We start from the raw sequence: 23,759 nt of genomic DNA, 5'->3' as shown, positions 1-23,759 counted from the left end.
AGGTCATGATCCCAGGGTCCTGGGATCGAGCCCCGCATCGGCCTCCCTGCTCCGCGGGAAGCCTGCTTCTCCCTCTCCTACTTGCCCTGCTCGTGTTCCCTCTCTAGCTGTCTCTCTGTCAAATAAATAAATAAAATCTTTAAAAAAAAAAAAAAAGATTTTCTACCCCCTGATTAGGTTTAAAAGAAATCAGTACAATTCAAAAGTCTGCAAAACTTCCGTCTTGGCAAACACAGATTTCTTCAAGTTCACCACTTACAAATTTGTTTCTGTGACGGAAGACTAAGAAAACAATGACCCTTAGTTTCTTCCAGTTTCATTTTTAAGAACTTGAGGGTTGTATCGCTTGCGAGTGGATACGCACTAAGTGATCTGCGGCACGAGCTGCGTACTGTCTTCGTCCTTCCCCGCCCCATCCTCGCGACCTGAGTAACAGTGACGATGGAAGCTACCGGTGGGAAGTCCTTCCATCTCTACGCTAGACTCACGGCCCGTACGTCATCCCACTTATTAGAATCCGCGTTACAGCCTGTCTGGGTTCTCCATCTGAGGGCGGGTCGGATTCTCTAGCTCAAGAAAATCCGTTACCCTGTGCCCGTGGACAAGAAGCTGCCACAGGGCCTGGCTGCAAGCTGCCGCCTCACGTGGGGCGGCCGACCAGCGAGCCACGTGTAAGCAAGCCACGTGCGTGCGCACAGACACGCGTGTACACATACACACCGGTGTGTGACACACACGTGTACTGTGCACGCACAGCATGCTTTGAACATAGACCCTGAAGCAGTCTTTGAGTTTATAAGCCACGTATCAGAGCGGAGTCCGGTTCTCTGGATAGAAATTCAGGCGCTCCGATCAGCCACGTCCTTTAGGGCAATTAGCTAACAGAGACTAAGCGCCCAGCATTTGGGGAGGACCACATAAGGCCGCACCTGCTGTCTTCTGGGGCCCGCGGCCCACTCCGTAACCATGAGCTGGGCTAGTACAGCAAATGCCGGACCAAGGCGCTCAACACCGAAGGCCAGACAGAGGACCAGGGGCCTCCACAAGAAACCCTCTGATGCCGGACAGTGATCACACGGTACATCTTACTGTCACAAAAAACAAGTTCTCTGAGCAGCACGACTTCCTAAAATCAAGGACGTGTGCGTGAAGACCGCCGTGCCTAAGGAGGCCAACGGAAACAAAGCGTGAAGCTCTTCCCAGCAAACACGACGCCCGCCCCGGGACTCCGAGAAAGAGCCAGCAGAGCGTGAAGAGTCTGCGACTCCCACGGACTCAGGAGAGAAACCACCAGAAGTTCGCCCACTCCCAGAGCCCCGCACGTACTTATCGCGTGTGCTCCGTTCTCCTCCCCGTTCACCGTGGCCTCTCCGTTCTTTGGTGGGTGCTGCTGGGCCACGGCCGCTGGGGCCGCCGTGGCTGCTGTGGCCGCCGTGGCCGCCGCTGCCGCCGCGCTGGCCTGCTGCTGCTGAGCGAGCTTCTCCCGGAAGGCCTGCTGCCGCGTCTGTACTACGTCAGGCATTACAGCGTCGATCAGGGACAGCGACTCTATGGGGCGGCCGTCGAACACCGTGCCATCCTGGGGAGAGAGCCACAGGGGGCGGCCGTCAGTTCCCGGGGCCCGGTGGCCTCTGCGCTCCAGGCCCAGCGGGTGCGGGGCCCAGAGCGACGCCCAGGGGGTCCGGCCGGGCCGGGGCAGCGGCGCAGAGTGGGGAAGGAGGGGACGGGGTGATGGGGGACGTGGCTCAATGTCCTACAGCGTCCAGGCCGCCCCACCATGAAGAACCATCTGGCCCGCACGTGCTGAGAGTGCCGAGTTTGAGAAGCCCTGCCGGATGTTACGATAAGTACAGAAAGTCTATGAACCACCACCGTCTTGTGAGGGAGAGGCAGCTCTTTGGAAACCTCAAGACCAAATCAGAGATTTTGGCACCATTCATGTTTGATTCCTCGTACACGTGTCCGTGTGACTTAATAAAATATCCATCTGCTGCCACTGGGGTTCAGGGTGTAGACCAAATACAGCCGTGAAATACGGGCGACAGCAGTGCTCAGACCCCATGAGTGTTTTTTCAACTGGTTTTGATTCTCTGGCTTCTATCTGCAATGAAAAAATTTCCATACACACTGAACACAGGAGGGAGTTCTTAGAAATCGTTCCAAATATCAGAGGCAGACAACAAGTCCGTGCTTCTGGGTTGTGGCTGCTCAGTGTGCAAACACGTTTTTGCATATCCTGACTTGAATTACCTCGGAAATTAGGAAGAAGTGAATGACAGGAGTTTCAGCTAGACACGATCGAAATGACCCATGACCCCAGCTGACTTCTGGCCATCGTACAATATTGCATTTGAAAGCAATGAAACAATAGAAAACCCTGGAAAACGTGTACGCAAGTAGCCGGTCACCTCGTCGACCACCTTCATGCTTTGGTTCTGGCCACGGCGTGGCCAATGTTGACCGAGCGGTCAGCACACTTCCCTACCACCTTCTTCATAGAGTCACGCCTCAAAGGGACGACCACTTGGCAGAAAGTAAAAACTGCCCGGAACAATGAAAACACCTCCCAGTTTAAACTCTGGAAGCATGCTGTCCCACTGTTCAGTGACCGCAAACCGAAGTCACAAATGACGCGCCCTTTTATTCATCTCCAGACATGCTGGAATTTGGAAGTGAGGAAGAGACGCCACGAGGGCTACTCGACAGACTGAACACATGGAAACCAGGGGATGGAGACATCGAGTGGCAGGATCGCACGATCTGAGAGCCGGGGGGAGGCGCCCTCTGGGGTCACGCGCTCCTATCCCCACATTTAACTGTTTTGTGGAAAAAAGAGATGAGACGGGGCCTCAAGGGGCCGGTGGAACACGGCCTCCGGGCACCCAATCTGAGAGGAGGAAGGAGGAGAGGGCCACACTCAGGGAAGAACGTGCACAGCACAGGCAGAAATTCGGGTGTTTTTCAAAGATGTGGGTTTTCAGAAACGGGTGGAGGAACACGGGTGGCCGAGTACAGGATGTATTACTTTTGTAGTTTTTAAAAGCTACAGAGAACGCAGAATAAGACAGGCTTGTAAGGAGCAGGTCCGTTCCAAGCGAGGGAGCGTGGAAGGAATCCAGCAGCCGGGCCACGGGTGGCGTGGCCATGACTGGTTTCCAAGCTGTTCCACGGTCGCCGGGCTCTGCTGGTGGGGCCAGGCCAGCGGCCCGCGCCCCGGGAGCGCACGTACCTCGTTGATGCTGATCTCGGCCTCCACATACTGCAGTCCCTTCTGCAGGATAGAGATGAGAGCGGCTGGCGGCACCAGCGTCCCGTTGATGTTGGACTGGCTGATGTGGCTCTCGATGCCGAACGTGAACGCCGAGTGGGAAAAACCTGCAGCGAGAGACGGGGGGGAGCACAGGCTTTCGTGAGGCCCAAAATGGAGGGTGGCGGGAGGCCCAGCCACGGAGAGCCGATGGTGGCTGCGCGGACTGGAGGTGCTCGGGATTAGCTGGGGGGGCGCGGGGGGCACGGGACGGCCAGCTCCGGTGTGGGGCGAAGTGGTGCCAACGGGCAGGGGGATGGAAGAGATCAGCGGCCCCAGACCTGTGTGCAGGGGACGGGAACAGCTTTAGAGGTGGGGCCGTTTCGGTGTTATTAACGGCAAAACGGAGCATAATCTGCCCTGGATAAACTTTTTTTTTTTTTTTAATATGTTATTTATTTGACAGAGAGAGAGAGAAAGCACAAGCAGGGGGAGCGTCAGAGGGAGAAGCAGACTTCCCGCCGAGCAGGGAGCCCGATGTGGGGCTTGATCCCAGGACCCTGGGTCATGACCCGAGCCGGGCAGACGCTTCACCGCCTGAGCCACCCAGGTGCCCCCTGGGGAAATGTTTCTGCTGCCGAAGTGCAACTCTGGGCCTTCTCCGTGTTGCCGTCACTCGTTCCAGAGCTCCCGGCTCTGGTCTCTGAGTGTCCCCCGGCCCAGCCGCAGTGCACACAGGGTGCCTTTCTTTAGCCGGGCTCCGAGCGCTCATGGCAGGCGGGGGCCAAGGCACCAAACGGCCAAACATCCGAAGAAAAAGAGACCATTCTGGACCCACTGGGGTGGCTTGAGTCGATTTATCTAATAATCGGTAACTTTCCCTTGGCTATGGGATGCTGGCTCCTCCCCGTCCTTCCCTCAGCACTCGTCAGGGTGGTTACCGCGTGTACAAAACAATGCCTACTTCCAGAAAGGGAGGTGGCAGGGCAGGGGGTAGGAGGTGCTGGCGACCCCTGGGGGGTCCGAGGGCAATCGGGAACCTGCTGTGGCCGCCGCTTCCTCAAGCAGAGTAAGGGGGCACCCTACGGCCGGAGCTCCCAGCTGCTGCAGGTCTTCCCTGCAAGGGGGCAGCCCAGTCTGCTGGGGGTACTGTCCCCTTGCTTGGTCTGGGATGGCCAGGGGTGCCCGGAAACTGGGAAGCCTTGTGGGGTGCAGGCCTTGTGAGTAACAGGAGCCCCTATGCTTAGCTCCCTGCCTGGAGGTGGAGTGCGGCCAAAGGCGCTCCCACCGTGGGGCTCTGAACTCTCTGACCATGTACGCTGGACATTCATCAGGCAAAAGGGAAGGCAGCGGGAGTTCTGGGGGTGAACCCTCCAGCTGCCTTGCCAGGATGTCCTGCCCACTGTGCGGTGAGAATCTGCTCATCCCACAAGGCTGGACCGCTCTGACGAGTCTTGGGGTTACCCCCTTCAGCTCTGCCAGCCCCTCATTTGTAAGGGGGGGGGTCCCTCGAATCCTGCTCCCCGGGGGCCTCCTCCACAAGCACTTCCCCATCACCACTGGCTCATCCTACATGCTGGTGGGCCGCACGGGGCTCCCCGGGGGGTCCCCGCTGCTGGCCTGCGAGGCCTACACACGGCCTCCCACACTCATGCTGCTAGCACCCCACCTTCAGAAGCCAGACCGACAGGGGCATGGCGCGGGCCCCGCCTTCCAGCAGATTCCACATCGCGGCTCTCTGCCTTCCCCAGAGCAAAATACAACCAGCCGTTGCAATAAACGCAGCGCTCAGCAGATGGGAATGTTCCTCTGTGAAAGGAGCTTTCTGGGTTTGCATTTTCCTCTCCTCTTCCCCGTCGACTTTCTGCTGCTCCTCCGCCCACCCATTCATCCCCCAGTGCCTGATTATAAGGAATGTATAAAACGCGTCCTTTATTTGTTTCGAGTCCTGTACCAGCCACGGTGACTTACGACGGGCTGCAGATCCCTTCCCGAACCACACGTGCCTACGAGCGCCGCACAGGCCCGCATCTGAGGCCCCCCCCATCTCCGGCCTCCGAGGGCCAGAGGCCAAGGCCCTCTCCACCCGCCTCCCCTCTGCCTTCTACCTTGCCCTCCGCCTCAGACCCTTCCCCTACCCCTCGGGCCAAGACGGAACCACCACCCAGTGACTCTTCCCTGGACCTGCGCGTGACGGCCTCCTTACTCAGGACTCTTCCTGCCTGCTGACCCCACTCCCCACTCTCGGGGCCCCCACCTCCTCCTCCATCTACCCCCCACGCCCCGGGCGAACAGGGCGGAACACTGACTTCCACAGCCATTTCTTCTTTCCTGGTATCTTTCCAAAGTCCACGGCGGGGCCACACCCACCGCAGGACTCATAAAACAGGCGCCTGCTCGGGGCCAGCACCGCCCCACGCCCTTGCCACGACCTCGCTGAGGCCTCGCGGTCACCCTGGGCCTCCGCCACCCTGACTGCGACGTCCCCTTCTACCGGGCAGGTCTCGAGCTCCTGCCAGGGTCCCCAACAGGCCCTGGGCGTTCAGGCTGACAGCCGAAGCCGGGCAGCGGGACGCCACTCTCAGCCCACCAGGCGATTCCACTGACAACCGTCCACGGAAGCCACCAGTGGAGCCCCACGCCGACGGCCGACACGGGCACCGACAGCCGACACGGGCGCCGACAGCCGACTCGGGCACCGACAGGCGACACGGGAGCCGACAGCCGACTCGGGCGCCGACAGGCGACATGGGCGCCGACAGCCGACTCGGGCGCTGGCCGACACGGGCACCGACGGCCGACACGGGCGCCGACGGCCAACACGGGCACCGGCTGAAACGGGCGCCGACAGCCGACACGGGCGCCAGCCAACATGGGCGCCGACAGCCAACATGGGCACCGGCTGACTCGGGCGCCGACAGGCGACACAGGCACCGGCTGACACAGGCACCAGCAGCTGACTCGGGTGTCAGCCACACAGGCGCCGACAGCCAACTCGGGCACCGGCCGACACGGGTGCCGACAGCCGACTCGGGCGTCAGCCGACACGGGAGCCGACAGCCGACACGCGACACGGGCACCGGCTGACACGGGCGCCGACAGCCGACTCGGGCGCCGACAGGCGACACGGGCACCGGCTGACACGGGCGCCGACAGCCGACACGGGCACCGGCTGACACGGGCGCCGACAGCCAACACGGGCACCGGCCGACACGGGCGCCGACAGCCGACTCGGGCGCCGGCCGACACGGGTTCCTGCGGGGGAGGCGTCCCTCTCGGTGACTCACAGCACGAGCGGGGAGGAGAGCTCAAGCCTCCGCTCTACGCCTCGTGCGCCCCGCCGGCAGCTGCACCTAAACCCTGCAGCCCGGGGACCGACAGACACTGATTTCTCACAGTTCTGGAGGCCGGGACGCGCACGGTCCAGGGCCAGACGTGGTGTGTGGCGAGCGCCGATTTCTGGCGCTCACACGGCACAAGGGGCGAGCTAGCCCCGTGGGGGTCTCCTTCATAAGGACGCGAATCCCATTCATGACGGCTCCGTGCTCACAACCGAATCACCTTCTGAAGGCCCCGCCTCCGAATACTATCACACGGGGGTGGGGGGGGTTAGGATCCCAACAGAAGAATCTGAGGGAAACCCAAAATGCGGTCCAGCAGAACGCTCCCTTCCTCCATCCCTGCCCGCTTCATCCTCTCAAGTACTGGCCATAGTGCTACTCTACGCACACAACACAGCACATTCTGACCTCATGACTGCTGTTAAGCAAATCTGGGCACTCGGTGTCCATGATCTTCGAGGTGGCCGTTCAGTCAGTGCTGTTACGGCTTACACACAAGGACAGTAAGTACTGGAGAAGTTAGGTAACAGGTCCAGGGTTCATGCATGCGATGAGAGGTAGAAGCAGAATTTCAACTCTAGCTATGGGGTCGCAGGACTCATCGTTTCATCCGACCCTGAACACCCACAGGCACAGGAACCAGAATTCTTCAATTCCCGGGTGGATGCCAACTCCGTTACCTAGCTGGACCTCGCTGGCTCCCATTGGCCAGAGCCACGGATGCAGCGTAGACAACATGCAAAGGGCAAGCCGCACGCCCACTTCTAACCCAATGTTCCACTACATCCTTGATTTCCTTCTGCATCCGGTGTTTAAATGTCACGTATAAGGTCTGGTTGCCTAAGTTTCTGATCTCTGTGCGTCATAATGTTTTGCGAGGTAGATCCCACTTTTGGAGACATTTGGACAACATTCAGTTGAGGCTTGCTGTAAGAAGGGGACGGAGATGAACCAAGGGTGTGGGAGTCTAAGACTGCAAAGAGGCTGGGAGAGGAATCGCTTGAATGAACTTCCCCCACTGAAGCAAAATGATGACTGAGCAGATAAAGGTGCACGGGAGAGCCATGAGCTTGAACATCTGTGATTAACACTTGTGTCCTCTATTCGGGGGGGGGGGGGGCAGAAAATTATGACTGGAAACCGGATATCTTCATAAACACACGCGGTAATAATGTTCCATGTCACCACTGAAACCAATCCTCCTATTTGCTTATAAATTTACATGAGCTGCATGTCTCTGGGCGAATCTATGCATGGCCTCTAAATCAATGGTTTTTTCATCCATTTGTTCATTTGTTTGGAAGACTTTCTTGACTTCGAGCCAACCCGCTTTCATCGAGGCAAGCAGGAGGGCCAGGTGCAGAGAATGTCAGGAACAGTCAGGAGCGCTGGGTCTGTCCTCGATCCCCCACCGAGTGCCTGGGCCAGGTCACATCATTTGGCTGGGCCTCTGTTTCCTTTTCTATGTTGTGGGGATAAAACGTACCTCAAGGAGCTGATGCGAGAACCAGATGTGAGACCAGCAGGCCTGCATACGTTTTTGAATCTAGAGAAAACCCTGAACTAGTAGAAACCTTCCTTCTCTGCCTTTCCTTGTTTGTTCAGCGAGGAGACTGGATGAAACCATCACTCGGATACCTTGCAGTCCTGATGTTCATTCATCATGGAACTGGGACGTGTCCACAGACCGTGTGAGCAAGGCCTGCTTGAGCACTTTCTCTTAGGCTCGGGTTACTGGAGCTCTGCCGTGTACCAGTGCTGCGTAAGGCGCCACCTTGGAAGACGGGCCCCTCCAGGCAGGATGCTTCTCCCCTGGGGCTGGCCCAGCCTCCACCACCACCGGCGCCCCACTCCTCCCAACTGGATTCCAAGGCTAAGAAGTCTATTCATTTGCAGTCTGCCAGAGCGGTAAGACTCCTTGCCTTACCTCTTCAGCTTTCAATGCTTCTCTTCTTCCACCCAAGAGGACATCAATAGGAAAAAGCACATTATGTCAATGATGGAGATGGAAATACTCAGGACTAGTCCTAGTCCGATGGCAGGTGTGGAAGTTGTTCAAAAGGAGAATAAAGAGCTTAGTGGTACCTGGATGAAAGACCTGTGTGAGGGCAGAGCGTCAGCGCCCCTGGTGTCCAACACCCACCAGCCTGGAGTCATGCTGCCGCCTACTTAGCAAGAGGCAGCCCAGCTAACGCTCTCGACAGCAGGATTTCTCAGCTGCGGCATGACTGACATCAGGGCCAGATCCTTGGCTGTGGGGAGCACCACCCTGTGTGTTGTAGCATGTGGAACAACACCTCTGGCCTCTACCTACTGGATGCCCGAGGCGCCTCCTCTCCCTCATGACAACCCAACGTGGCTCCGGATATTGCCTAATTGACCCCGACATGGTTGAGAACCAGCAACCTAGAAAAACTAAATCCCCCAAAGGACACTATCCACAGTCTACTCACACTTCTGCTTGACTTACAAACACAATGGGTGGATGCTTGTCACCCTCCATATGCACTTGGTCACAGAATTCAGGTAACACGCAGTAACGGGGGATAGCCAGATAAGGTGAGAGTGTTGCCAAGGAGAAAAAAGGGTGCACTCGTGATCAACTGGGAAAAGTTTAAAATAAGCACCACATTTTATATAAAGCATGGCGACTTCAAGAGGAAAGTCCTTTCTGTTTTCCTCACGAGAGAGGAAAAGAGGCTGTACATGAATTGGTCTCACCCAACTAGGCAATAAAAGCAGATTTAAAACAAACCAAGTACATGTTTTCTGTTTCTGGCAGTTACCACATCGCTGAACCATACTCTTCCACAAAGGGCTTCACAAACCATGTCAGTTAGTGATCAGCTGAACCACTCCGCCCAGTTAATGCGGGCCTCGTTCGTCAGCAAAACCTACTAAATTATCGCTCTCTGGCCCTTAGAAATGCTGCTTATTTGGCAGAGAAAAGCAGACGTAGAATACTCAAGGCAGCTGTGAGGTGGTTTTGTGTCTTCAGCCGAACCGAATACCAAGGGCACCGATTTGAGGCGTCTATAAATGCAGAATCTTTATTAAATATTTAATGAACTTGCACGCTTGGAATATAGACAGCCGCCCAAAGCCAATGGGCATGTTGAATTCTAACTGCCTAGATCGGGGAAGGCCAAGTGAGGCCCGCAGGCCAAGTCCGGCCCACTGCTTGTACTTGCAAATAAAGTTTTACTGGAACCGTGAGAAACGAATGTGTGCTATTCCTAAGCCCTCCGTCCGTGGGATCCTGCTGCAGGAGCCCAGAGGCACTCCACGTGACGACGTGCGGGTGACAAGGGCAGCGGATGTTCAGCGAGAGCTTCCCGTGCCGGGCAGCCGCACATGGCATTTACAGATGCTACGGACGTCACCCAAACCGTCACAGCATCTGCCCTGGTTCAGCATGCAGAGTCTGGTGTTTTCCATCTCAAGAGCCATCAGGAGCCCGCAGGCCCGGGCAAGACCCGTCGCCTGAGCCTGGGCCTGGAAGCCCCTCGAACCCGGCCATGAGCCGGGGGCATCTCTCAGGGGCTCCCCGGGCACTTCTGCTCAAAGCGCACACCTGCTTCCCGCTTCCCTGGAGAGTCCCTCTGCTTATTCCGGTCTCTTGTCTAGAACAGGGGTTCATGGTTGTCAAGGGAGGGCGATTCTGTCCGTCCGTCCCCCCCGCCCCAGCAGACGCAGGCACTTCTGGTTGTCACAGGGGTGTGCATGGGTGGGGGGGGGAGCCACAGGCTCCTAAGAGGGAGAGACCAGGGACGCTCAGCATCCTACAGTGCAGAGCACAGCGCCCCGTGACAAAGAGGGGGCCGGGCCGACTTCCAACAGTCAGAGGGCGAGAGAGCCGGCTCCCAAACGCCCCTGTTCCCCACTGCGGACACCTGCTCAGTCGTCATGGCTTCGGCCGGATGGCCTTGCTCTGCGGAGGCCCGTCTTGTCCTCCCGGGAGGGAACGTCCCTCCTGAGCTCCAGCAGCGCCCAGCACTCTCCATTCTTCCGCACCTCCCAGTTTCCGAGGAGACAGAAGCTTCCTGAAGGGAGGAAGCCCATCTGCATTCCCTTCCCGACACACAGAGCACCCACCTCGGGGCAGCAGCTGCGGCTGCAGATGGATGCAGGTGAAGGAAACTCAAGGAAGGCTGAGAAAAACCGCTCAGGCTGATGGGAGAGAAGGGGCAGTAAGCAATGGAACAAACCGGAGTCCTTGCTATTTTCAGAGTAAAAGCCTTGAAGGAAAAGGACAAGAATGAAGGATTTAGGGCCGACAGTATAAGAGAAGGAAAACAGTTTTTAAACAAATCTGATGGCCATACAAGCAACAGCTGACTATTGGCCATATGTAAACCTCAACTGTAAAAACGATCACGGTATCTGAGAGTAAGAATAAAGGTAAGGATATCCAGTGCGTATTATGGGGCTTAGCCCTTTTCATGAATTCGCTCAGGGCTGGCAACAACCTATGAGTTAGTCTTGTGAACTCCATGTTACTGATGAGGAAATTGAGTCACAGAGCAGTTAAGCGATTCCCCCAAGGGCACAGAGCTCGGAAGTGGCCATCTGACCCCCGAGTCCATGCTCTTTTTTTTTTTTTAAGATTTTATTTATTTGACAGAGAGAGACACAGCGAGAGGGAACACAAGCGGGGGAGAGGCAGAGGGGCAGAGGGAGAAGCAGGCTTCCCACTGAGCAGGGAGCCCGATACGGGGCTCGAACCCAGGACCCTGGGATCATGACCTGAGCCGAAGGCAGATACTTAACTACTGAGCCACCCAGGCGCCTCCCGAGTCCATGCTCTTAACCCACACACAGGACACTCTTGAAATTTGTTTAGAAACTTCTAAATGATTCAAAATGGCGCCCCTTTAAAAAACAGGAAGAAGATCATTTTATCAGTAACACCATTTATAATACATTTTTCAGCCAACTAAGCTGCAAACAAGGTCTATATTGCAAAAGCGACGCAGAATGCTTTCTGCATGACACAAAGCAAACTAAGATGAACTGTATCTTTCGACGACACTCCCCTAAAGAGAGCAGTGTTAGGAATAAAAGAGCCCGCAAACAGAGTCAGATGCAGCGATGGAGGAACTGGGCACGGTTTCTCTTTGCTTATAAAGATAGCACCCTTCCCCAAGCACTCCAAGGCCTGCGTCTGTCCTCATTTGCTTCCCTGGCTTCCTTTTCTGACAACAAACAGGTGGAATTAAACTACTTCCAAGGCCCCTTTCAATTCTAAAACTCTACGTAGAGGTTAGAAATGACCTCCGTACGCCATCAAACCCAGAGGATTTTAATTTACAGAGGTGACTCAGTAGCCACACAGAGGGAGGGGTTCATGCCATCGAAAGAAGAACGGATCACTTACAATTCCCGAGAGACGGGGCCCCGCCACACCACACAGGGCCACACGCAGGGACCAGGAAGCCGGAGAGACGGAGGGTGGAACTGGGACTAGCTTTTATGAGTACAATGGAGGGGCAGCAGCTAGGTGGGGATGTCCCTTATTGGACGGGAAGTGAAAACACACGCTGTAGAGTCTGTGGTTGGCAGGTCTGTAACATGATTTTCACGTGCTGGCGGAAGCCACCCTGGGAGGGAGACAGATGCACAGCCCCGGCCGCTGGCAGGGCCCTGTGGCTCGGTGCACACCCTGCTCCCATCTCCCAGGCTGCACGGACTGCTCATTTATTATGCAGCACTTCCTTAGGTTTCTTCGAATATCGACATTCCTGCAACATCCCTCTTCACGGCGGATCGTCAAGGTCTCCGCACCAGAGCTGCGGCTGTCTGGCCCACGAGGGGACAGGAGTGACTGGAGGTGGTGGGAGCGGGGCGGGCGCTGACCCAAATAAAGATGGCAGGGAGGCCAGGGGTGACGACGTGGGAGCTGGGTCCGATAAATCAGAGAAACACACACACACACACACAGAGACGGAGCTAGAAGCTGTCACACCCTCATCTTTGGAAGCTACTTTGCTGTGGGTTCACTTCTCCTGTTTGGAAGTGACGGATTAGTCTCACCAGAGGATTACATTTTCTGCCCAAGACGCCGTTCTTATCATACAGAAACTCGACTTCTACCCATGGTAAAAAGCGTAAAACTATGCTGAGAATCCTTTTTGATTTTGCAGTCTCAGTCACCGCACGTGTGCGTATCATCAGCTTTATGATTCTTTGTCTTAAAAAAAAAAAATCCTCAAGACCCAGCCGTCGCTTTCTCTCCTAATTCTGACGCTCGGACACAGAAAGTGGAGTGCAGCGAGAATGTTTTTATGGGCTGCAGACCTGTTCTAGATGACCTGCCATAATACGGAATTTGGTGTAAAATGGAACAGTCTTGGATGGCGCCCAAAAGAAATACCAGAAGGACCTCGTTAAAATAGGGTTTCACTTAAAACATCTGGCCTGGACCCCAAGGGTGGTGGCTGAGTACAGCGCGGGCCTCTTGACTATTGCAGCCCGTGCGCCCTGCCAAGATTTTAATATCCTCTCAACATGGGAAACATCCAGGAGGGGAAAGCATTAGTCAGGTTATAAACTAAGGTTGCTACTTCCTCCCGGGCCAACAACTGGCTCGGGGAGAGGCGGCCTGGCGAGGGAGGCCGCTGTCCCTGCCGGGTTCCCAGAGCCCCGCGGGGGGGCCACGCGGGGAGCCGCCTGCACTCCAGCTTCCAGAAGGACGCGAGGAAACGCAAGCAAAGGCACCACGTGCTGGCACCAGGGCCCCCCCGCCCCCCCCCCCCAAGTCTGAACCCTCGGAGATTGGAGGTTCGGAAATCAGTAAATAGGAGGAGCACGGAGGCCACGCCAGAGGTTCATAATTGAGATCATTAGCAACTTAAAAAAAATTTTTTTTAAATTAACTTACGAGTTTGGGGAAAACAGAGAAAGCAATTTGGAAGAGAGAGGAAATAAGTCACGTGATTCTGCACCTGCTAAAACTGCTGTGTGCACGTGGGGGAGTGTCTTCCAGCCCCTTCCTCCGTGCAAATGGCGTTTTATGTGAATCCTTTCGCCCATCCATCTCTGTATCCTGCTTCTTTACCGAACACAGCACAGGCATGTCCGCTGCTTGCTACGCGGTCTCGACAGCCACCGTTCTGGCAGACTGCGTCCACTCGTCCTTTACTCACGCTAGCTTCGATTTACTTTCAGGAAGGAATCAACGGCTTCCACGCGCGTGGGGCTCGAGCGTTTCCGCCCGCCCTTAACCTGCGGCCAACCTGACTGCCCGGGATTTTCTTGTCGTTCCTCCCATTCCGTGTCCTTCGTCCCCGTCCGCAAGCTGGCTCCTTCTCCCTGAACCCCTTGCCGAGCCTCAGGGCCTTCCTCAACCCAGCTTCCTGATTTTGCTTGAAATGGTCTTCCCCTTGCCTTGCTTGCAAAATTCTAGCTCAAACATCTCCCTCTCGGGCGCCTGGGTGGCTCAGTTGGTTGAGCGACTGCCTTCCGCTCAGGTCATGATCCTGGAGTCCCGGGATCGAGTCCCGCATCGGGCTCCCTGCTCAGCGGGGAGTCTGCTTCTCCCTCTGACCCTCCCCCCTCTCATGTGCTCTCATTCTCTCTCTCTCAAATAAATAAAATCTTAAAAAAAAAAACAAAACATCTCCCTCTCTCTGTGCCCTGTTCCGGGGGTGCTGCGCCCCCTTTGCACACACTTCCAAGGTTACATTCATCAGCCTCTGACAGGTGACCCTCCAGAGGTGGGGGAAGAAGCAAGACTCCCTCTTCTCCTCTGTCCTTTGTCCCCTAGCACCTAGGGCAGTGCCACCAGGCGAAGGACATGCCCTCACGACACTCCCGTGGAGGTGAACATCGTGATGGCTGTCCTATTCCGGGACATCGAGGCCTCCCTGATGGCACCGAAACCTCGGACGGTACCCAATTAAGTTTAAGTAGCACAGGAGCAAACATCTTAAAATCTAAGTTATTTACTTTAATATGTGTCGTGCATATGCAGCTAACCGACTAGCACATCTCTGGAACTGTTTCAACTTAAGGAAAATATTAATAAATATTAATAAAATGTGGCAACATGCTGCAGATGGGACACAAACTGTTGAGGCTGCGAAATACGCACGGAGACCCAGGAGAGCCACAGAAGTTTGCAAAGGGAAAAGGAAATAAAGATCGCTCAGCACACACACACTGGGCTGCAGGTAAGGGGCACGGCAGGGGGGGCGCCCGCATTCTGTTAAAAGTCTTGCGGAGGCCTGCAAACTAAATCGTGTGTCATGGCTGCTTCTGTGCTTTAAAGATGACATGAAGAGCTATGACAGACACCCAAGTACCTAAACTTGACAGAAAGCTGTCTCCACCCTGCTCTAGGGCAGAGACCTGGACTAGGGAATGGGGCCAACAGGTCCCGAGGAAAGCAATTGTGGAATCCTCAACTTCTTTTATGAGGCCAGCAGGGCCCAATACCCACACCTAACAAGGATGTTCAAAACGGAACAGGACACCCCAGTTTCTCCCAGTAAGATAAATGTGAATAGAGCAGACACGGTATTAACAGACCAAATTCAGCAACATATAAAAAACGACAAAATGTCTGGGCCAAGTGGGGTCCATTCCAGGAATGCAGGGTTTAATGTCAGAAAGTGAATCGACGATTTCACCACATTAACAGAACCAAAAAAAATCATTTAAAAGAGGAAGATTCTGGAGCCAGATGGCCTGCTCCGGATCCTAGGTCCAGCACTTCCAGCAACGTGGCGTGGGCACGTCGCTGTCTGCTCAGCACCTGGGCTTTCCCGCCGGGACGTGCAAACGTGGTTGCATCTGCTTCCGAGGGGGTAACAGCTTTATTCACCAAGTACTTAGAATCATGCGTGGCACATGGTAAGTGCTCAATAAACGTTAGCTCTGGGACTCCAACAAGGCCATGACAACGGGAACAGAAGCAACACTGGCAAGACAGGAGCCGTGCCCGGCTGGCGGAGTAATGGAGGAGAACGGAAGATGGGGGCAGGAGGAAAGATACCCTGGAAGATGATGGAACAGGAGAAGTTGTTCCTTGGAGGGTGGGGGTGGTCAGCGGTCAGGAAATGGCAGTGGTAGTAAGTGGGATTATATTAAGGAATGCCTGGGAGCAAGGCACCCAAAACAGCAGTCTGCAAGGCAAAGGAGGGGTTGGGGTGGGCCCCCAAACTGGGGGTCGGTGGAAAGGCAGGGGTGGACCCCCAAATTGGGGGGGGTGGGGGAAAGGTTGGGGGGGACCCCCAGGCTGGGGGGGGGGCGGTGGAAAAGCGGGGGGGGGCCGCCAGGGTGTGGGGGGGTCGATGGAAAGGCTGGGGTGGACTCCTGGACTGGAGCATCGATGGGAGACGCGCAGGTGAACCCCCGGCCTTGGGGAGAAAGCAGCACACTGGCCTCAGACACAGATGTGGGAGGGAAAGAAAGGGACGTCCCCTTGGGGACCGTGGCACGTATGAAGTGGACGGCGGAGGGGACACAAGTAAAGCAACACGCGCTAACACCGGGGAGAGGAGGGACAGGGTCAGGTCCGACAGTCCAGATGACTTGCTCGTCCGTCGGGAAGGAAGAACGGGAGAGGGAGGGAGGTGGCAGGAAATAAAATATAGGAAAGCTGGATACCGTGAGGTCACATCTGAGTTGCAGAGCAGGCCGGCCTTAAATGTCATCGTGCCTGAACTTCTGAGGACAGGCACCGTGACAAGGGGCTGCTACATCTTAGCTAGAAGAGGAAACTGGAACCATCTCAGACTTCTTTACGTCACCACCAACTCTGAAAGTAGGAAGCGACGGGATACATCTTCAACAGTCTCAAGTTGCTCTGATGTTCACAGCAATGGAAGCTGTTGGGCTACACCGAGCAGGTCACGTATTTAAACAACTGGAACTTATAAACGATGAAGGAATTTTCATTCTAATTGCTTTTTATGCCCTCTAACAGATTAACAAGCACAAGAACGGCAAATCGTGAATCTTGGCGTTTCTGCACATACAAATCAGAACAGTCAACTCAGAAAAGGTTGCACAAAGTCGCCTGGGAACCAGGATAGTGGCATCTGGGACACAGGAAAGAGCAACTTCATCGTTCCATGTTGTCGCTCTGAGGGGCTTTATCATCAAACCAGAAGAACAGTTTAGGACAAAAATAGACTCGCTTTGAATGAAGAGGAGCTCGTCTGCAACTAGCACCATTACAAGAGGGTTTATAACGAACAGTTCACACGCACGGGCATGTCAGCTGAGGACCGAGCCCCCCAGATTCTACTGTGCAAAGGGAACAGTGGGTACGCTGCGTTGGTGGTGGAGTGTCCATTACTGATGCCACAAAGCTAGCTAGGGGAACAGTTCATTCTTTCTAGATGAAAGGCATGGGCATCACATTCTCCAGCTACTTAACCGCCCCTACATTTTTCAGTTGGAGTACAACATACACACAGATGATAGATATGCAACCACAACCCAGATTTAAACTTCGGGACTGTGGCAGGGGCAGCCACAGAGCTCCCCTAGTTCTCCTTCTGTCCCCGCTCAGTGGAAGCTGCATGCCTACAGGACAGACGCCCGATGTAAACCCCGGACGCCAAAGCTCGGGTGGTTAGAACACTTCACGTGTGTCCCTGTACGTGCTGCTGGGGAAATTAAGTGCCATCGTGTAAGTCCACGGGGACAGCATAACTGTACGTGTGTGCTTAGCTTCCCCCGGACCGGGCCTCATGCAAGTTACCTGTGCTGATGCTCATCTGCTTCTCTCCCCCCTCAGCTTTATGCAGATAAGAGTGACCTGCGACATCATGTCCGTTCCCGCTTTACAACATGATGATTTGATAGCCACATACATCGTGAAAAGATTACCACGATCACGTTAGTTAAGACCTCCATCACCTCCTGGACTTACACTTACCTGATGTGGCCACAACACTGGCAATTTACTCCCTTAGCAACTTTCAAATATAGAATACCCTACAGTGAACTATAAAGTCAATGTGGGGGCGCCTGGGGGGCTCAGTCGGTTAAGCATCTGCCTTTGGCTCAGGTCATGATCCTGGGATCTTAGGATTGAGCCCCGAGTCGGGCTCCCTGCTCAGTGGGGAGTCTGCTTCTCCCTCTGCCCCTCGCCCTTGCTTGTGCTTTCTCTCTCTCTCAAATAAATAAATAAAATCTTTTAAAAAAAAAAAAGTCAGTGTGCTGTCCGTTATAATCTAGATCTTTCTGCTGTAATTAACCATGAGTATAACCATTACTAAGTCCTGTGACTCCCTTGAGCGGATCGCAGGGTCTGAGGATGGTGTTGGGGAACCCTGACACCCCATGACAAACGCGCTGCTCGCATCCGTGGGTAATAGGAAGGCATGTCTTGTTACTGTTCCGCGGGACTTCAAAGGTCCTTTCACCCAACAGTAACATGGACACGTTATTCAGGTCTTCCTTATCTATTATGTGATGAAACAAATACTTTATTATTTCTAAAGCAAAGGTGACCATTATCTCAAACAAATGCTTGCCTTTACCATAAAGATCCTCTTTTTAAACAGGGACACACATTAGCAATGTAAAAGGGCCACGGCAGTCAAAATATATTTTTAGAGACTCAGCTGAACAATAAGCCCTGAACTTTTGTTTAAATTAAGATAGCTGAACCATTTTAAAATGATTTCCCGAATCTGTGGAAACGTGTCTTGCATAAGAAGGCATTCCACGGTCCTAGGAAACAGCAGAGCCTACCGGGTCATTTGTCAGCTGCTGGGATTACAATGGGCAAAATGGCTTTTTATCACTTTTGTAAACACAAATTATTCACAAATATTAAGAGTAGCGCCCTTTTCCTGGTTATCTAACCTCCTCACCAGGAGCAAAAAAAAAAAAAAAAAAAAAAAAATTTTTTTCTTTTTTTTTAAATCAGATGGAAAGTCTGCTACTCCCAATTATTTTATTATCTGCTAGAGAATGCTTTGGCAGACTTCCGCCTTCCCCGAGGGGAAAAAATACCCTGGAAAAATCTTAATAAAAATGAGGACTGCATTTTGCTCATTGTTAAAGTCTATTTGAGTTCTGCAGCAAAAGAAAGCAAAATATAGCCCAAGAAGATAAAGTGTGAAGAAACAGGATCCCATTAAAACCCCATTTATTAATAAAAACCAGTTGGAAGAAAAACATCCTGGAACTAAAGGACATGCATCAGTAGTTGTCCACCAGGGGCGACTTCACCCACCAGGCTACATCTGGCAAAGTCCAGAGACATCCTTGGCGGTGACAATAGCAGGGAGGGGGAGGGTTATTGGCATTTAGTGGGTGGAAACCACAGGGCTGCTCAAGAGCCTCCTAATACCAGGCAGCCCCAGAGGATAAAGAATGAGCTGGTCCCGGGTGTCAAGAGTGCTGAGGTTGAGAACCCTGGCCATAATGAATGGGCTGAAAGCCCCTGGGATAACACATGATGTGTGGTCAGAGTATCTCCAGGGATCAAGACCCTCAAATCTGCCCACAGCTCTTAGGCTGACCACATACGTATTATAGAATCCTTTCACCTAAAGTTCATAAGGGGGTCTTTTTTTCCTTGCCCCTCCGTTTTATTTTTTCAAGAACCAACAACCCCAAGGTCAAGAGTCACATGCTCCAGGGCGCCTGGGTGGCTCAGTCATTAAGCATCTGCCTTCGGCTCAGGTCACGGTCCCAAGGTCCTGGGATCGAGCCCCACATCGGGCTCCCTCCTCAGCGGGAAGCCTGCTTCTCCCTCTCCCACTCCCCCTGCTTGTGTTCCCTCTCTCGCTGTGTCTCTGTCAAATAAATAAAATCTTTAAAAAAAGAAAAAAGAGTCAGACACCCCACTAACGGGAGCAAGCCAGGCGCCCCCATAAGGGGGCATCGCAAGAACATTTTAGACTCACTTGAAAAGGAGTGGGGAAGAAGCCGTGCACAGACGTTTATATCCCCAGTATGAATGCGCCTGCCCAGGGTCTACAGCCCCAGTCAAACGCAGAATTTCTTCTCATGATAATTCCCCAGGAAAAGCCAGACAGGTGGGCACGGCATACAATGTCCACCTGAGTTTGCTGAATTCCCAAGGATGCAACACTTCGAACTCTATATGAGACAAGTGCTGTTCACCTTCAGATGACTGTTCATTATTCTTCTGTTGCCAGAAGGCTCACAAGGTTTCTGTGGCCATCCATTTTCAAGTGAGTATGGCCGTTACTCGAATCCATTATACAAAAGAACATCCCCATCAAAGCCTGGGCCCACAAGATGGCTAATGACTTGCAAATTTTAATTAAAACATCTTCACTGTCTTCGCATTATTGACCTCCCGCTTTCTCTCTCTCTCACACACAACACTGCAGATACTGGAAATGCAAAATTGTGTTTTGAGTTTATCTTTTATAATTAGGAAATTATTACGGACTCACGGGAAGCCACAGAAATAGGAGAGTCCTGTGTTACGCTTCATCCGGCCTTGCCCCGGTGGTGACATCTTCTCTCGCTGTACCATGGTATCAAAACCAAGACGACGACTTCTCGCTGACTGGTCGCTAGACCGCAAACCTTCTGACCTACGTGTGTGTGTGTGCGTGCACACGCGCGGGCGTCTAATCCATGTACAATTTTATCCTCTGTATCCACACGCCATGATCGTCGCCACAGTCCAGACACAGAGCTTTTCCATGAGCACAGAACTCCCCCAAACTACCCGTCCTGTAGTTAGAGCCACCCCAACCCTAGCTGCCGAGCCTACGGGCTTATCACTTTCAGTTCAACAGATGGGAGCGTCCAGGATGTAGCGTTTGGAAACTGGTTTGTCCTAGCCAGCACGTTACTCTGGAGACTCATCGGTCTGTGGCACGTATCCAGAGTTCATTCCTTTTTCCTGCCGAGAGGGACCCCAGGGTCTGCGGAGCCGATCACCCACCGAGGCACATTTGGGGAGTTTCCAATGTACGGCCATTACCAATGAAGCTGCTCTTTTCCGTTTCTTTTTTTTTTTTTAAATAACTGGATTTTATCAGACAGCAATTTAGCTTACAAATGGCACTGTGTGTGCCAAGGACTTGTCCCTAACGCTATTAAAAAGCCCTTGAGGGCGCCTGGGTGGCTCAGTTGGTTGGGCGACTGCCTTCGGCTCAGGTCATGATCCTGGAGTCCCGGGATCAAGTCCCGCGTCGGGCTCCCTGCTCGGCAGGGAGTCTGCTTCTCCCTCTGACCCTAACCCCTCTCATGCTCTCTGTCTCTCATTCTCTCTCTCTCAAATAAATAAATGAAATCTTTAAAAAAAATATAAATAAATAAATAAATAAATAAATAAATAAATAAATAAAAAGCCCTTGAATGTAGTAACGTCAACATGGAATTCAGGTGCTTTCTTCTCTTCCTTCTGAGACCCCAACCTCTGAAATAACCTCTACGTGAAACTTCCAACCTGCAGCGCTGTGACTTACCAGTGAAACACACGAACACAGAACGTACCAGTTTAGCCCTTTCTGAGTGCTCGGGTCAGTGGCCTTAAGTACGTACATGCTGCTGGGGACACATCCCCGCCATGCCTCTCCGGAACTCTGTCATCTTCCCAAACTCAAACTCTGTCCCCACCCAACACTAAGCCCCCATCCCGCCCTCTGCGCCCCCAATAACCTCTGTCCTACTTCTTGTCTCTATGAATCCGACGACTCCAGGTGCCTCGCGACGGCCGATTCGTGCAGTATCTGTCCTTGTGCGTCTGGCTTCTGGCATCAGGCCCTCCAAGCTCATCCACGCTGTAGGTGCGTCAGAACATCCCTCCTTGGGCGCCTGGGTGGCTCAGTTGGTTAAGCGACTGCCTTCGGCTCAGGTCATGATCCTGGAGTCCCAGGATCGAGTCCCACATCGGGCTCCCTGCTCAGCAGGGAGTCTGCTTCTCCCTCTGACCCTCCCCCTCTCATGCTCTCTGTCTCTCATTCTCTCTCTCGCAAAATAAATAAAATCTTAAAAAAAAAAAAAAAAAGAACATCCCTCCTTTTGTAAGGCTGCATGGCCGTCCACTGTAGGGGGGGGCACACTTTATCCGTTCATCCGCCCGTGGACACTGGGGTTGTCTCCACTGTGATGTTCTGAAAGAACATTCGACTGCAGCCCTAAAGGCAGAAGCGCATCTCTGCAGGGAGGGAGCACCGCTGTCCATGACGTTCTCCTACATCCCTCCCGCTACAACAGCTCACAAATCTGCGACGGTGAGCGGGGACAGACAGGACACTCCATACAAACTGCTCGCTATCTCTAACCAAGCAGAGGTCCTAAAAAAATGCAGCAAGAGGCCAGCAGAAGGGGGACGGTCATTTCTGAAGTAACTGACGGCTCCCCGCTCAGGAGGCAGGGACTAGATAGAGAAGGGTTTCTTCCACTGATGAACTACAATTCCCAGGAACCCTGCTTGAATCCAGGTGCGCTGGCTTTAAAAAGTACCGTTTTGGGGGCACCTTGGCGGCTCGCCGCTGAAGCTTCTGCCTTTGGCTCAGGTGGTGATCTCAGGGTCCTGGGATCGAGTCCTATATCGGGCTCCCTGCTCAGTGGGGAGTCTGCTTCTTCCTCTCCCTTTGCCACTCCCCCTGCTTGTGCTCTCTCTCTCTCTCTCTCAAATAAAATCTTTAATAAAATAAAATAAAAAGTACAGTTTTAAAGGCCCCAGGTCACCTGGTATTATTTCTGAGGGGACCTCTGTGCCCTTGTACTATTTCTGAGGAAAGAGCTGGGCACCTGCTGTGGGTGGCCTCCCCAGAAAAGAGAAAACCCACCCCCTCAGCCCTGTCCCCACCCCTACAGGGACCTCGGCTAGTTCACCCAGCACAGCCTGGCTCTCTCTCTTATCCAAACAGGCTTCTTTCCCCACCTGGCCCCAGGAAGCGGCTGTGCGCACATGCATGATTTTGAAACTGCTCCGTAATCTTTCCAGAAAGTAGAAGCTCTCTGTTGTTTATAACAGAGCCACTGTATTTACCTTTGTGCTGGGGCATGCTGTGGAGACAAAATGCCGCCGAAGCCTCACTTGCTCTGCTCTTACATCCTAACCACGCCGACCTCATTCACACTGGGGCATCGCAGGGCACGAAACAGGGTGCTCGGCACCTGGCAAGGAAATCTTTACCATTTGTCTTGGCCTAGAAGCTCCACGAAATGAATGAGAAATGGCACCTAGGTTCTGCTGTAAACCTTGAAAGGCTGAGCACTTGTTTCACTTTCCTCCTTGGATGATACATAGTCTAGAACTATCCAAGGACGATACATAATACAGAACTATGTGTGGATTATATAAATCCAAGGAAACATGCCTAATTCTATGTAGCTGGTCAACACACGTGTAGATACGGCTCTTCAGGAAAACAGAACCCGTCTAAGATGTAGATTTTCATTCAGGAAACTGCCAATGCTCCTCTGTGAATAATGTATGCATTGTGATGTTAATGGGAGCAACAAATATGCAAAATAAATCGGCCTCTCGAGGACAAATCATGACAAATCAGAAAGGAAGTTCTCTGTATAAGGAGTTTTCAATCATACCTGAAACCTTACCCAATGAAGAAAGAAGTTCATCATCCTGGTGATTTGTGAGATAGGATAAATCCGTTTTTACCATCGCCCGTAACGGTAAGCTCTTTTTAGTACCTGAAATGTCTGAAACAACAGCCCTCGGGGCCGCACTGCGGGGTAACACGCCGGCGACCTGACAAAACAATTTCTCACTTGTGTTTTCTTTTTCGCCAGCAGAACCACCAACGATCATGGAGCCGTTTTATGAAGCGTCTGCCTCTTCTAAGTGGGCTGCGGATGTCAGTCCCAAAACGCGAGGTGGGGAGACGCTTGAGTACCGTGGGCGTGCGAGCAAGGCAGTGTGCGGACTTTCAGTAGCCGCCCTACATAGGGCCCGGTCTGCAGGAATCGTGTTTTCTGCCCGAAGCCCGCCCAGATGGACGTATGGCCAGTCCTGGCGCCCAGATGGATGTACGGCCAGTCCTCACAGCCCAGATGGACGTACGGCCAGTCCTACAGCCGAGATGAACGTACGGCCGGTCCTGACAGCCCAGATGGACGTACGGCCAGTCCTGACAGCCGAGACGGACGTACGGCCGGTCCTGGCGCCCAGATGGATGTACGGCCGGTCCTCACAGCCCAGATGGACGTACGGCCGGTCCTGGCACCCAGACGGACGTACGGCCGGTCCT

At 53.6% G+C, this 23,759-nt stretch overlaps 1 protein-coding gene across 4 annotated transcripts in view; it reads right to left on the bottom strand.

Annotated features, from left to right (window-relative positions):
* Nucleotides 1-23,759, bottom strand: part of TBL1X (transducin beta like 1 X-linked) — a 217,577-nt gene that overhangs the window by 22,089 nt on the left and 171,729 nt on the right. For all 4 annotated transcript variants that reach the window (XM_032391122.1, XM_032391123.1, XM_032391124.1 and 1 more), the window contains 2 exons: nucleotides 3,230-3,375; nucleotides 1,327-1,579 (listed from right to left, as the gene is read on the bottom strand). In XM_032391122.1, coding sequence (XP_032247013.1) covers nucleotides 1,327-1,579; nucleotides 3,230-3,375 — 399 coding nt within the window. The remainder of the gene's footprint in view (nucleotides 1-1,326; nucleotides 1,580-3,229; nucleotides 3,376-23,759) is intronic.

The sequence above is a fragment of the Phoca vitulina genome, unplaced genomic scaffold, assembly GCF_004348235.1.
Source record: "Phoca vitulina isolate PV1807 unplaced genomic scaffold, GSC_HSeal_1.0 scaffold60, whole genome shotgun sequence".
Taxonomy (NCBI): domain Eukaryota; kingdom Metazoa; phylum Chordata; class Mammalia; order Carnivora; family Phocidae; genus Phoca; species Phoca vitulina.
Note: the sequence above shows the minus strand (reverse complement) of the source record. Positions and strands in the feature narration are given on the sequence as shown.